This window comes from Pleurodeles waltl, chromosome 1_1 (genome assembly GCF_031143425.1).
Source record: "Pleurodeles waltl isolate 20211129_DDA chromosome 1_1, aPleWal1.hap1.20221129, whole genome shotgun sequence".
NCBI lineage: Eukaryota > Metazoa > Chordata > Amphibia > Caudata > Salamandridae > Pleurodeles > Pleurodeles waltl.
Window position 1 is genome coordinate 213,235,091 of NC_090436.1, and position 14,250 is coordinate 213,249,340.

Here is a 14,250-nt window from a genome sequence, read left to right on the forward strand (position 1 = left end):
TTGCACCAATATTTTATGGTGAAAGAAAGGGTAAAGTTTAAGAGTTTGACTTTTCTAAAAAGTGATACTATACTATACTGAGATAATATAATCAACATAAGCCTCTCCTTAATTATGAAAAGATGTCAAATATTAAGTGGTACTTAATTTGTAAAACCCACTGTGTACAAAGCAGACAGCTGCTTCTGGTGGATATTAACTTTGATCCCTTTGGTGGCTATTTGAAAAAAAAATCCGGACAGTGCTCGAGTCTTCGAGGTGAGAAATTCTTACGACTTCCATACTGGAAAGGTATTACCAAAACGTATTGCCAACATGTTTTCGTACGCAATTTACAAAACATAAATGCATTTTCCTTATTCCGTATATAAGCTGTTTGAGCAGAAATTGCCATGATGATCATTTTTACAGCACTTTCACAATTGCACTGTGATGCTGAAAAACGGATGTACCTGTTGCTCAACTCAATAGCATTCGTCTTGTTGACCCTGGACAGATGAGGCTCAGTCAAACCTCTTGAATTAGAATTTAGAAACTAGACTATAGACAATTCTGCAAAATCCTTGAATTACCCGACTAAGCTGCATCATTCACTAACATGTCGACTATCAATTAAATAAAAAGTGTTTGAGGATCTATCCATTCATAGACAAACAATATATATCTGTTATTGTACAGACACAAAAGAACTTCATGATCGCGTGAGTAGCATAAACATTCTGCCCCACACCTCTACACTTCTGAGCTTTACGTCATATTTCTTCTTCTCAAGTATAGCCCATGTTAGGCAAAATCAGAAATACCCCTGGAAAGCGAACCAGACTCTACATGAATGAGCGACGAGTGTAAGTCGTATAGTGTGATAGATGATTCTATGCCTCGCAACACCCATACATTAAGACACATTAACAGACACTAGCACATAGTCCCTTAGTGCAAACTTTGGCTTCAATGACGTGAACTGTAAAAAGTTAGGGTGTGTTACACATTTGGGTAACTTTCAGAAGATTATACACATCTTACTGTTTCTTAAAACCTTCCTTCTTCAAACGTATACAAACCATCAGGACCCACCCCTACATGTAGCTTGCTGCATGTCTGTAGAATGCACAGTATGACCCAGATAAACATGCTTGTAGTTGGGTCGACTCAAACACTGCTTAAATATATGTGCATGCACATACTGATATTATGAATAACACAATTTTGGAGTTTTCTTTTTGAAATATAACTATTTCCATTGTTACAAGATACAATTTTTGTAACGTATAGGCACATATATGAGAGTACAGAAGAAGAGTGAGGAGTCCGTGTAATTTAAAAGATACACTCAACTAACCAGGCTACAAGACAATTCCCTCTTTTTTTTGTTTTTTAGAGCACACCTGTATAAATCACAACATGTCAAGGAGAGTCTTGCACAATTTGCATTTTTCAATGCCTTTATCATGCCCAGCTGCCATGTAGCGCACCGGGCTTCACAGATGGTTTCACGAGCCAGCGAGGGTGATTGTATTCAGATTCCATCACAGATGCCTAACTGAAAAGGCCAGTGTACATGAACAGTGAGATGACAGGTTGCACAATTTCATGCATAACCCTGTGCAGCATTATAGAATAACTGCTAATAGTAATTGCTGAATTATGTTGGAGGCCATTTTTCATTGTCAATAGAAATTAAACGCAACAGTGCAAAATACACTCTTCTTAACTTCCTCAAAAAAGGTCAAAAACGGAACCTGTATGCGGTCCATGTAGCTCACAATGGCATTATAAGGCTTGTAATTTCAAAAGGCATCTCTATGGGTAGCTACAAATGTGCTTTGAAATACTTCATAAATGTACAACTTCCGTACTTTCTGCATCACCAAGAGACAGAGTTCTGAACAAACCTCTTGTGATTTAGGATCGTTCTGTGGGCTGCAAAAAAGTGGCTTTCACATGCCTCTTGTTTCCTCACGTGCGGGCTTATTTATTTGTCGATTTGTATCTGAAATGGTGCTGCACAAGAAGCTGATAGGTGGTATGTAGTCCTCGATTTTGCATTTCCTTCTGGTGTTCTCAAGACTTTAGACATCATCAAAAATTTTGCTTTGAGAATGAGACATGGACAAATACCTTCCCCCAGACTGATACCTGTAGTAGAGAAGACAGAATAGGCTACTTGAAGTGAACTGTGGAAGTGATTCAGACCAGAGCAACACAGGTTATACGTCACATCAATTCAGTGAAGAACTTTATATATATATATATATATATATATATATATATATATATATATATATATATATATAAAACATAATAATGCTGTGGCGCATGCAGTCCTCCACTTATCTACACACACAAATCTAAAGCTGTCTGCCTTACACATTTAGTCTATCCCTCTAGCTGTCTAATCATGTATCCAATGCTTACTTTTTCATATCTTTGCTTTCTTGTCTCAAGTCTACAAAGCAGAAGACTAAATTAACCTTACTTTCTATGTTACCCCCTCCTTATGATACTCCAGAGCGTCCAATAACTAATCAAAATATTACATGATCATTTTTGAAAAAGTTGCAAAAAACAAAATAAATAAATTTGAAAAAGAAAATGTTTAAAAAAAAAACATCTGCAGCCAAAATGTAAAGTACTGTATACTTTATCGTATAATATATGTAAAGTAATGATACCAACAATGTTTGCTATATGTTGTTAATAAAAATAACAAAACCGAATAATAAAATATGTTTTAAAATACAGCTGTTTTGATTTAGGAAAAACAAAAAAAAAATGTTTCTCCAGTCGCTCATTGCCTCACGTTATAGGGATGGGTGGGAAGGCATAGAGGAATTAAGCGCCCAGAGATCATATTACAAAAAAACAAAAGGAAGGATGGCCCAGGGTATAGGAGCAACTGCCATCATGTGTCAGCTAAAGATCTATAAATATACTGCACGGCTTCTTAATTTGGTAGCAATACTGCATTTCCAAACTATGGGCGTTATTATGACTTGAGCGGATGGAAAAGCCTGTTCGCTGAAGTCCTGACGGGTAGGTTGCTGCCAGCATGGGGGCCTTCCCGCTGGGCCCATTACGAGTTTCCTGCTGGGTCAGCGGGCGGGAACTGTTTCCACCCGCTGGCCCAGCGGGGAATGGCCTACAGCATAGTTTCCAGCTCGTTATAGAGCCGGCGGCAATGCTGTATTGTGTAGGGTGCACAAGCACCCGTCGCAATGATCACTGTCTGCAGACAGTGAACATCGCAACATTGTTGGCCAGGGGGGGGCCCCCTGCACCCCATCACTGTCAGCCTTTTCATGGTGGAAATCACTGGCGGAGAAGCACTACCCTGGCAAATTAGGACTGCCAGCACTGCCAGGCCGTCGTGAAGTCATAATCTGGCGGTACGACTGAGGTGCTACCACCGTGGTCGTAATATGGCACTCAGACTGCCACTGAGTCTGGTGGTCAGTAGACCGCCGGACTCGTAATAATGACCTATATATTTTCTCGTAGATGGATCACAGAAGTACTGCTTCTGCTCCTTAAAGCTCACTAATGCACACAACTTGCAGAGCTTGAGGTTCGTACCTAGCATCACATTTTGTTCTGATCGGCTTCTCAACGTTTTCTGCACCAAAAGCATATTTTTGGGTAACACTATATCAACTAATTATGAAGCATGGCAGGGGCGCTTGATGTGTAATTAAGAGTTGAGTGGGTCAGGAGGATCAGGAGGTACAAAGGATGAAGTGGGCGGAGCAGGAGGTATTAATGAGCCGAATTCACACCAACTCAGAGTTATGCATTATTTACTCAACTGTCTCCCGCCACACTCATTCACCACATTTCACCTATGCACTCACTAACGGTAACACTAAGCACACACTCTGCATAGACCGCCCATGTACTTACTTGCAGTAACATAAAGCACCCACTGCCTGCAGCTTACCCAAGACCCACACCATGCACTCATTCGAAGTAACACAAGTGCATTCACTCATACGCCGACTCTCGCCAGCTGACCCATTACTCCAACTCATTTCAACACCCATGCATTCACTCACTGTCTCACCAAGCACCCCCTCCAACCAACTCACTCACTCATAACACTCACTCATGAACTTGCTGACTTGAATGCACTATTGGATTCAAGGTCTCGACATGCATACACTCATACTAACTCAAGCAAGGCTTCATTCATGCACTCAATGTCTCAGAAAGCAGCCACTCACACCACCTCACCTAAGATCCTTTCTCATGTACTCATTCACATCAAAACACGTCCATTCACTCACTAACCCCCCTCAAACCCAGCTGACCCATGATCCTCACTCATGCACTGACACCAATGCACTCTTCTAGCTACTCACTGCTTCAAGAGGAACTCAATCACATTAACTTAAGAATAACCTTCCCTAGCAGATCAACTCTCTCACCAGGCACCCACTCAAGCTAGCTCACCATAACCATTCTTATGTCAACTCACTCAGACAGATAAAAAGCAGAACGGAAAAAATCTTTTCAGCAACTCAAGCACCTCCCTTACTCTTGCACTTACTCACTTTTTCACAAAGCACCCATTCTCACCAGATCACCCATGGCCCTCACTCACACACTCATTCAGTTAAATGCACATAAAATAAAGGGGAATAGCGGCATGAGGTAGGATTGGAGCACAATGGGGTGGAAGCATCCAGCGGGGATATGACTAAACGGGAAAAAGCGAGATAGGGACGGGGAGGTGGGGAGGGATAAGCAGGATGAGGAAACAACAGAAATTGCAACAAAAGCAAGGGGGTGCGAGAGATGGGAAGGACTGAGAAGAGGAGCAGCAAAAGGTGGGAAGGAGGGAGAAACAGGAGGTGGGAAAAAAGTGGAGGGAGCAGGAGAGCTGGAACTGAAGCCAAGTGTGGGGTGTGCATCAAGAGGCTCGATATTGGGCCCGGGAATGGGTGGGCTCAAGTGAAGAATACATTTATCTTCAATACGGGCCCAACCTATTGGCCATATTAAAGAAAGTAGGGAGTAGTTGCTGACCCAGCACTGAGAAGCTGAAGAATGCAAGGATGTACCACGGCTAAATGTCTAAAATATGGACTCAGAAGAACTCCTGACAGAAGTAGGCCTTGCTTGGGGCCATGAAGGAATGGTTTGCCATTTGGGTTTGAGGATCGGCTCAGTGCTGGAATTCACATGGGCTACAACTACAGGCTAGCAGATGTGGTACAGGTTGGATACAAGAGCTTAGTATAGGAACAGAGTTGCAGGTGGCTCTGGAATCCTGTGCTGTGGTTCTGGATCGGTTTAGCACTGGGACATGTATTAATGGGCTGACGTTGAGGTGCATAAAGTGAACCCTGGGCTGGAGGTAGTCACTGCAGGGTAGATGGTGCGGTCTGAAATTGGTTTGAGAAACTCTGAAACAAAAGGGTCTTACACATGAGGCAGGAAGGGCTGGTCCCATTTGGGGAGCTCAGGACTACCCTGGTGACTGTTTCAACAAGCACTAACTCAAGAATGACCCTCGCTGAAAAACGAAATCCATGCCTACCCGCTTAACTGAAACCAATTTAGTACATGGTACACAAATATATTTGAATATTTTACTAATGAGAAGCTTAGAGATTAGGGGTGGAATGGGGCAAGGCGTACATTTAGCAATATATATGCAGTGCTTGTTTCTTGAGTAGCCTGGCAACATTCCCTATTTCAATTGTTCTCTTAAGTCAATTATCACACATTCTACCGAGGCTGATCCAGAGGCTAAGGAAAGGAGACAGAAGACACCAAAAGAAAAACACTGCTAACGGCTGGCTGCGTACATTGACATAAAACAGGTTTTCCAGCTACAAAAATCGCTCCAGGAGCCTGACATTAGTTGGAGTACCATAACTCGAACTCTCACCTTCCAGAATCTGATTCAAGGGGATCATCAGTGAACGTGTCTGCATTAAAGTCCAGAGGTTCTGCATCTTGGAGAAGCTCAATGCGATCCCTTTCGGTCCTGTTGTTTGACCTGGTGTATTTTGTTACAGCTGCAAAAGAAAGGAACCATTCTTTAATCTTACTACATCTCCTACACATCAAGAATGCACCCTCTTCTCAGAGTTTCATATCCCTTCCTAGAATCGTGCACCAGGCACTATAATCACTGCAACTTCTCAGGACCACCCTTTGCTCTTTCTGCTCTAACTGCTTAGTGGGCCTACGATTCTAACATTCGACCCTGAATCTTGGTCCACTGCCCTACTACACACTGGTCATTCTTGCACCGATGATGCTGTAGGCTGCATATATTCCACAGTGATTTTTGTCTTATTTACTTTTTATCCAGATCCACCTACTTGTACTCAACTCGAACGTCTGTCTGTGTAATACGAGTTGCTGCTGTATGTGCCCCCTTCTGTTGTGGATGACATGCATTGCTGATATGTTGTTCACTGCACTGGTCATCTTGCCTGCCCTCGTTTAGCTGTAAACTAATATGTGATCCTGGGTACTGCTTCCTAACTAACTAGCCTAGATTCCCTGATATGGTTCCCAGATAGCCGCTTCTTCACATTCTGTATATGCTGCTACTACTTGTTCTCTCACTTCACCAATTCTCAAACCACAACCAAAAGTTTGTCCATATCTTCAGCAGTTGTACAACAGCAGTATTTCTATTTTCTCAATCATATCTCCCCTTCCTCTACTCTTGTGTCTGTGGATCGGTCTTTGATGAGCCTTATAAGACCAATTTCATGGATGAAGAACTTCCCAGAAATTGTGCTTCAATTCTTCTGTAGGCTTACACGCAAGACTGACCCCTATTACAACAGCATATCAGCTGGAGTGCTATCCCCGCCTACCTTTGTAAACACTGTTGAGAACTGCTGTATGTTATAGGGTCTTAAATGCTTATTTATGTACCACCACAGTTAATATACAATTAATGTTTTCTTTCTAAATATGCATTGTACAGTAGTCTGGAAGCCAGCCGGGTGTATGTTGCGCTAGAACTTTCCCTTGGCTAGTAAAGGACTCGATAAGAATCAATAGGTGTACACTTTGCTGACTCACATATATATCTTAGTTTACATAAACTATTGTCAAGTATTGTAAATGAGCGTAACAGAAATCAAGTTTCTCTCTGAATAGTTTGCTGAAAATCCATAAGGAAAATTAAGCTGCCCGGTTAAACCCAGTAGTCTGTCATGGACTACTCTCAGACTTTAACTGTACTAATTTCATAAAGATTTTAAAAACTTTTCTGTTTATGAAGTATTCTCAGATGTTTTATTTATTATTTTCTTGCTAGAATTTAAAGTTCATATGCTATTATAATGCCTGTCCACATTGTAAGTTTAATGTGGTTTAAAAATAGGGTTAGCAGACCTTGCATTCTCATTAATAAATCAGCACATTGTGGGGGCCGTAGTCCTAGATCGGTTTAAGTGGACCTGTTGGATTAACCCATGAGGAAACCATTATTTGAGCAAGCACTGGCAAAGCTAATAGGGCTGGCATCATCCGCCAGCCTTTTGGCAATTCTATTTTTGTTTTGTCATGGATTTGGCAAAACATTGTTGTTTGAAAAGCTGCTGGGCATTTGTCAATCTAAAAAACATTGACTAAAGGTGAAAAGGTTTTTTAGTCTCAAAAAAGCATACGTTACCGTAGTACTCCGTGGCACTGGAGGGAACTACTTTGTGTGAGGATGTGGTCCTTGTGAAAGGGCAGCATGCCAAAACTCAAGGTGAAGTCAGCCAACGGCTGAAGTGAAGTGACACGTTGCCCCTTGATGAATGCTCAAATGGGTTGGAGAACAATTTGAATGACAACCACAGACAAGGACTGTGTAGCTGAAAACCCCTTTAAGTAAGTCATACACATAGTTTTAGCAAAATCAAAAGGTCTTGCCAATAACAGAGCTAAAAAAGCCAATTGTTGAGCCATTGGCTGACAGCCTCTTAACTTTGAGAAATAAAGGAAAGAAATTAGACGGAAGGAAATAAGAAAGAAAATAGGAAAAGAAAGACAGGAAAGAAAGAAAACAAGAAAGAAGGAAAGAAGGCAAGAAACAGGAAAGGAAAGGAAGGAAAGAAGACTTAAAAAAAGGAAAGAAAGGATAGGACAACAGAAAGAAGGAATGAAAGTAAGAAAGGAGGAAAGAAAGAAAAAAGAAAAAGAAACAGAAAGAAGGAAAGAAAAAAGAAAGAAAGCAAAAAAGAAGTAAAGAAAAGAAAAAGAAAGAAGGTACGAGAGCAGGAAGGACAAAAGAAATGAAAGCAGAAAAGGAGTAAAATCAAGAAATAAAGAAAAAGGGAATGGAGCAAGAAAGAAAGAGGAAAAGAAGGCAAGAAGGAGGGAAAGGGGAAGAAGGAATGAAGGGAAAACGAAATCAAGGAAAAACAAAATAAAAGAATAAATGTAAAAGGAAAGCAAGAAAAAATGAAAGGAATAAAAAAACGAAAGAAAAAAGGAATGAAGGAATGAATGAAAACGGACAGAAGGAATAAATGGAACAAGGACAGAAGGACTGAAGAAAGAAACAAGGAAAAAAGGAAAAAGAAAGAAAATAAGGATTGAAAGAAAAAGGTTAAGCAAGGAAGAAGGAAAGAGGAAATAAAAGCATGAAAGAAAAAGGAAAGAAAGAATGAATTAATGATAAAGGAAAGAAAGAAAAAAGGACTGAAGGAATGAAGGAAAAGAAGAAAATAAAAAAGGAAGAAAAAGTGCTACAAGTACTGCAAGTTAAACACGATAAACATTGTATTTCTTCCTTGGCAAAGTTTATTAAAAAAACACTGGCGAAACCGAGCCCAGAATAAACGCGTTCTGAAGATTTGTCTGCTTATGTATTCACATGTATAATATTGAAGCTTTCCACAATTGAATGCAGAATAATTATAAATGGATAATGAAAATGTCACTTACCCAGTGTACATCTGTTCGTGGCATCAGTCGCAGTAGATTCGCATGTTCTGCAATAGCTCGCCATCTGGTGTTGGGCCGGAGTGTTACAAGTTGTTTTTCTTCGAAGAAGTCTTTCGAGTCACGGGACCGAGTGACTCCTCCTTTTGTCTCCATTGCGCATGGGCGTCGACTCCATCTTCGATTGTTTTTCCCCGCAGAGGGTGAGGTAGGAGTTGAATTGTAGTAATAGTGCCCATGCAATGGAGTGACTAAGTATGCACCTATTTAAGGTTGAGATGATACATATATAAATAATTGAAGGTAACTTCCAAACTGCTACAGGCTCCCGGGGAGGCGGGTGGGCACATGCGAATCTACTGCGACTGATGCCACGAACAGATGTACACTGGGTAAGTGACATTTTCAGTTCGATGGCATCTGTCGCTGTAGATACGCATGTTCTGCATAGACTAGTAAGCAGTTATCTCCCCAAAAGCGGTGGATCAGCCTGTAGGAGTGGAAGTAGTTTGAAATAATGTTCTTAATACGGCTTGACCTACTGTGGCTTGTTGTGCGGATAACACGTCTACACAGTAGTGCTTGGTGAATGTGTGAGGCGTAGACCATGTGGCTGCCTTACATATTTCTTGCATTGGGATGTTTCCTAGAAAGGCCATGGTAGCACCTTTCTTTCTGGTTGAGTGTGCCCTTGGTGTAATGGGCAGCTGTCGTTTAGCTTTAAGGTAGCAGATTTGGATGCATTTAACTATCCATCTGGCTATACCTTGTTTTGATATTGGGTTTCCTGCATGAGGTTTTTGAAATGCAATAAATAGTTGTTTAGTCTTTCTGATGTTTTTTGTTCTGTCAATGTAATACATCAATGCTCTTTTGACATCTAATGTATGTAGTGCCCTTTCAGCTACGGTATCTGGCTGTGGAAAGAACACTGGAAGTTCCACTGTTTGATTTAGATGGAACGGTGAAATAACCTTTGGCAAAAATTTAGGATTGGTCCTTAGGACGACCTTATTCTTGTGTAGTTGTATAAAAGGTTCCTGTATTGTAAACGCCTGAATTTCGCTTACTCTTCTTAGGGAAGTAATGGCGATGAGAAATGCCACCTTCCAGGTTAGGAACTGTATGTCGCAGGAGTGCATGGGTTCAAAAGGTGGACCCATAAGTCTAGTTAGGACAACATTTAGGTTCCATGAAGGAACAGGTGGTGTTCTTGGTGGTATAATTCTCCTAAGGCCCTCCATGAATGCTTTAATGACTGGTATCTTATATAGGGAAGTTGAATAGGTAGTCTGCAGGTATGCAGATATTGCTGCAAGGTGTATTTTAATGGAAGAGAAAGCCAGGTTAGATTTTTGTAAGTGAAGCAAGTAACCCACTACATGTTCTGGAGTTGTGTGTAATGGTTGTATTTGATTAATATGGCAGTAGCAAACAAACCTCTTCCATTTACTTGCATAGCAGTGCCTGGTGGATGGCCTTCTGGCTTGTTTTATGACTTCCATACATTCTTGGGTAAGTTGTAAGTGCCCGAATTCTAGGATTTCAGGAGCCAGATTGCTAGATTCAGCGATGCTGGATCTGGGTGTCTGATCTTTTGGTTGTGCTGTGTTAACAGATCTGGCCTGTTGGGCAATTTGATGCAGGGTACTACTGATAGGTCTAGTAGCGTTGTGTACCAGGGTTGCCTTGCCCAAGTTGGTGCTATCAATATGAGTTTGAGTTTGCTTTGACTGAGTTTGTTTACCAGGTAAGGAAGGAGAGGGAGAGGAGGAAAAGCGTAAGCAAATATCCCTGACCAGTTCATCCATAGGGCATTGCCTTGGGATTGTTCGTGTGGGTATCTGGATGCGAAGTTTTGGCATTTTGCGTTCTCCCTTGTCGCAAACAAGTCTATCTGAGGTGTTCCCCAGAGTTTGAAATAAGTGTTCAGAATTTGGGGGTGAATTTCCCATTCGTGGACCTGTTGGTGATCTCGAGAGAGATTGTCTGCGAGTTGATTTTGGATCCCTGGTATAAATTGTGCTATTAGGCGAATTTGGTTGTGAATTGCCCAACGCCAAATCTTTTGTGCTAGCAGGCTTAACTGCGTGGAGTGCGTCCCCCCCTGCTTGTTTAGATAATATATTGTTGTCATGTTGTCTGTTTTGACGAGAATGTATTTGTGAACTATTATTGGTTGGAAAGCTTTTAGTGCTTGAAAAACTGCTAGAAGTTCTAGGTGATTTATATGCAGTTTTGTTTGATGTACGTTCCATTGTCCTTGTATGCTGTGTTGATCGAGGTGTGCTCCCCACCCTGTCATGGAAGCATCTGTTGTTATTACGTATTGTGGCACTGGGTCTTGGAAAGGCCGCCCTTTGTTTAAATTTATGTTGTTCCACCATAGAAGCGAGAGGTAAGTTTGGCGGTCTATTAACACCAGATGTAGAAGGTGACCCTGTGCTTCTGACCATTGTGATGCTAGGCACTGTTGTAAGGGCCTCATGTGCAGTCTTGCGTTTGGGACAATGGCTATGCATGAAGACATCATGCCTAGGAGTTGTAGTACCATCTTTGCGTGTATCCTTTGTGTTGGATACATGCGTTGTATGATGGTGTTGAAATTTCGAATTCTTTGTGGACTTGGAGTGGCTACTCCTTTTGATGTGTCTATTATGGCTCCCAGGTATTGTTGTACCTTGCGCGGCAGAATTTTGGATTTTGTGAAATTGACGGTGAACCCTAGTTTGAAGAGGGTTTGTATGATATGGTTTGTGTGATTTGAGCACTGTATTAACGAATGGGCCTTGATTAGCCAGTCGTCTAGATATGGGAACACATGTATTTGCTGCCTTCTTATGTGTGCAGCGACTACCGCTAGGCATTTGGTAAAGACTCTTGGTGCGGTTGTTAATCCGAAAGGCAGTACCTTGAATTGGTAATGTATTCCTTTGAATACAAACCTTAGGTATTTCCTGTGCGATGGGTGTATTGGTATATGGAAATAAGCATCCTTGAGGTCTAAAGTTGCCATGTAGTCGTGTAGTTTTAGCAATGGCAATACTTCTTGTAGTGTGACCATGTGAAAGTGGTCTGATTTGATGAAAGTGTTCACTACTCTGAGGTCTAGGATTGGTCTCAGCGTTTTGTCCTTCTTTGGTATCAGAAAGTACAGTGAGTAAACTCCTGTGTTTATTTGTGTGTTTGGCACTAACTCAATTGCATTCTTTTGCAATAGTGCCTGCACTTCTATCTCCAGGAGATTGGAATGGTGTGTTGTCAAATTTTGTGCTTTTGGTGGTATGTTTGGAGGGAATTGTAGAAATTCTATGCAATAACCATGTTGGATAATTGCTAGAACCCAGGTGTCTGTAGTGATTTCCTCCCATGCTTTGTAATAATGACTTATTCTTCCCCCCACTGGTGTTGTGTGGAGGGGGTGAGTGACATGTGAGTCACTGTTTAGTAGTAGGGGTTTTGGGGCTCTGAAATCTTCCTCTATTTCTAGGGAATTGCCCTCCTCTATATTGTCCCCGAAAACCTCCTCTATACTGTCCCTGGTAACTGGACGGTGTTGCTTGTGAGGTGCTGGCTTGTGTGCTTTGACCCCGAAACCCCCCTCGAAAGGGCGTTTTACGGAATGTGCTGTAATTCCCTCTGCTCTGCGGGGAGTAGAGTGCGCCCATGGCTTTGGCAGTGTCCGTATCTTTTTTGAGTTTCTCAATCGCTGTGTCCACTTCTGGACCGAACAGTTCTTTTTCATTAAAAGGCATATTGAGAACTGCTTGTTGAATCTCTGGTTTAAATCCAGACGTTCGGAGCCATGCATGCCTTCTGATAGTTACAGATGTATTAATTGTCCGTGCAGCTGTATCTGCAGCGTCCATGGAGGAGCGGATCTGGTTGTTGGAAATGGTCTGTCCCTCCTCAACCACTTGTTTTGCCCTATTTTGTAAGTCCTTGGGCAGATGTTCAATGAGATGTTGCATCTCGTCCCAGTGGGCTCTGTCATAGCGCGCAAGTAGTGCCTGGGAGTTCGCGATGCGCCACTGGTTTGCAGCTTGTGCTGCGACTCTTTTACCAGCTGCATCGAACTTGCGGCTTTCTTTATCTGGGGGTGGTGCATCTCCAGATGTGTGGGAATTGGCCCTTTTCCTAGCTGCTCCTACAACGACAGAGTCTGGTGGCAGCTGTGTAGTGATGAAAACCGGGTCTGTAGGAGGCGCCTTATACTTTTTTTCCACCCTTGGTGTGATTGCCCTACTTTTGACCGGCTCCTTAAAGATTTCTTTCGCGTGCCGGAGCATACCAGGGAGCATAGGCAGGCTTTGGTAGGATCTGTGGGTGGAGGAGAGTGTGTTGAATAAAAAATCATCCTCGACCTGTTCTGAGTGGAGGCTTACGTTGTGAAATTGTGCTGCTCTAGCCACCACTTGAGAATACGCGGTGCTGTCTTCTGGTGGAGATGGCTTCGTAGGGTATGCCTCCGGACTGTTATCTGACACTGGTGCGTCGTATAGGTCCCATGCGTCTTGATCTTGGTCACCCTGGCTCATGGTGGTGTGAGCTGGGGAATGTGAAGGAGTTTGTGCTGGTGAGACGTTAATCACAGGTGGAGGAGAGGGTGGTGGGGTAACTCTTTTCACCACTTTTGGTTGTGGTGTCTGTTCAGTCTGGAACTCCAACCTTCTCTTTCTCCTAATGGGGGGAAGGGTGCTTATTTTTCCTGTCCCCTGCTGTATGAAGATACGCTTTTGCGTATGGTCCACATCAGTTGCTTGTAGCTCTTCCTCAAACCTATGCTTTTGCATCTGGGAGGTCAGCGAGTGCTCTTCTGTATAAGAGCCTGAAGCTGGGTCGCTTGCAGTTTGTTTCGGCATCGAAACCCTGTCTGCGTGTTCTTTCGGCTCCGAGGTGACTTTTTTCTTTTTCGGGGCCGAAACCTCTCGGCGTCGATATTCTTCGGTGCCGCTGTCTCGGCATCGAGCCGTGTCCACACCGGCATCTCGGTGTCGAGGCTTGTCTCCAGCACTTTCTCGGTCCCGAGAAGGCTGCGTGCCGGTGTCTCGACCGGAGTCGGACGACCTCGGCGCTGTTTGGGCCTTTTTCGGTGCCGACGGTCGGTCACCGAATTTATGGGTGGAGCCATGGCCGGATGGCAGTGGCGTCCCCTGGGCCTTGTAAATGTTTCTTTGTGTGGTTTTCGACGTCTTACTCACGGTTTGTGTATCGTCGAATCCTTCGGAGTCCGATTCTTGGATCGAGAAGGTACCTTCCTCTTCCTGCTCCTCGAACTCTCGGTGGGCTGTCGGCGCGGACGCCATCTGAAGTCTTCTGGCTCGACGGTCTCGGAGTGTCTTTCGGGAC

The 14,250-nt window shown here is 42.8% G+C and overlaps 1 protein-coding gene across 1 annotated transcript in view; it reads right to left on the reverse strand.

The window, feature by feature from the left end:
- Positions 1-1,344: 1,344 nt before the first annotated feature.
- The window catches only part of LMBRD2 (LMBR1 domain containing 2), a 214,498-nt gene continuing 201,592 nt past the window's right edge, over positions 1,345-14,250 (reverse strand). The window contains exons 17-18 of the mRNA XM_069220991.1: positions 5,891-6,020; positions 1,345-2,136 (exon numbers count right to left, since the gene is read on the reverse strand). Of these exons, the coding sequence (XP_069077092.1) occupies positions 2,070-2,136; positions 5,891-6,020 (197 nt within the window). The 3' untranslated portion in view covers positions 1,345-2,069. The remainder of the gene's footprint in view (positions 2,137-5,890; positions 6,021-14,250) is intronic.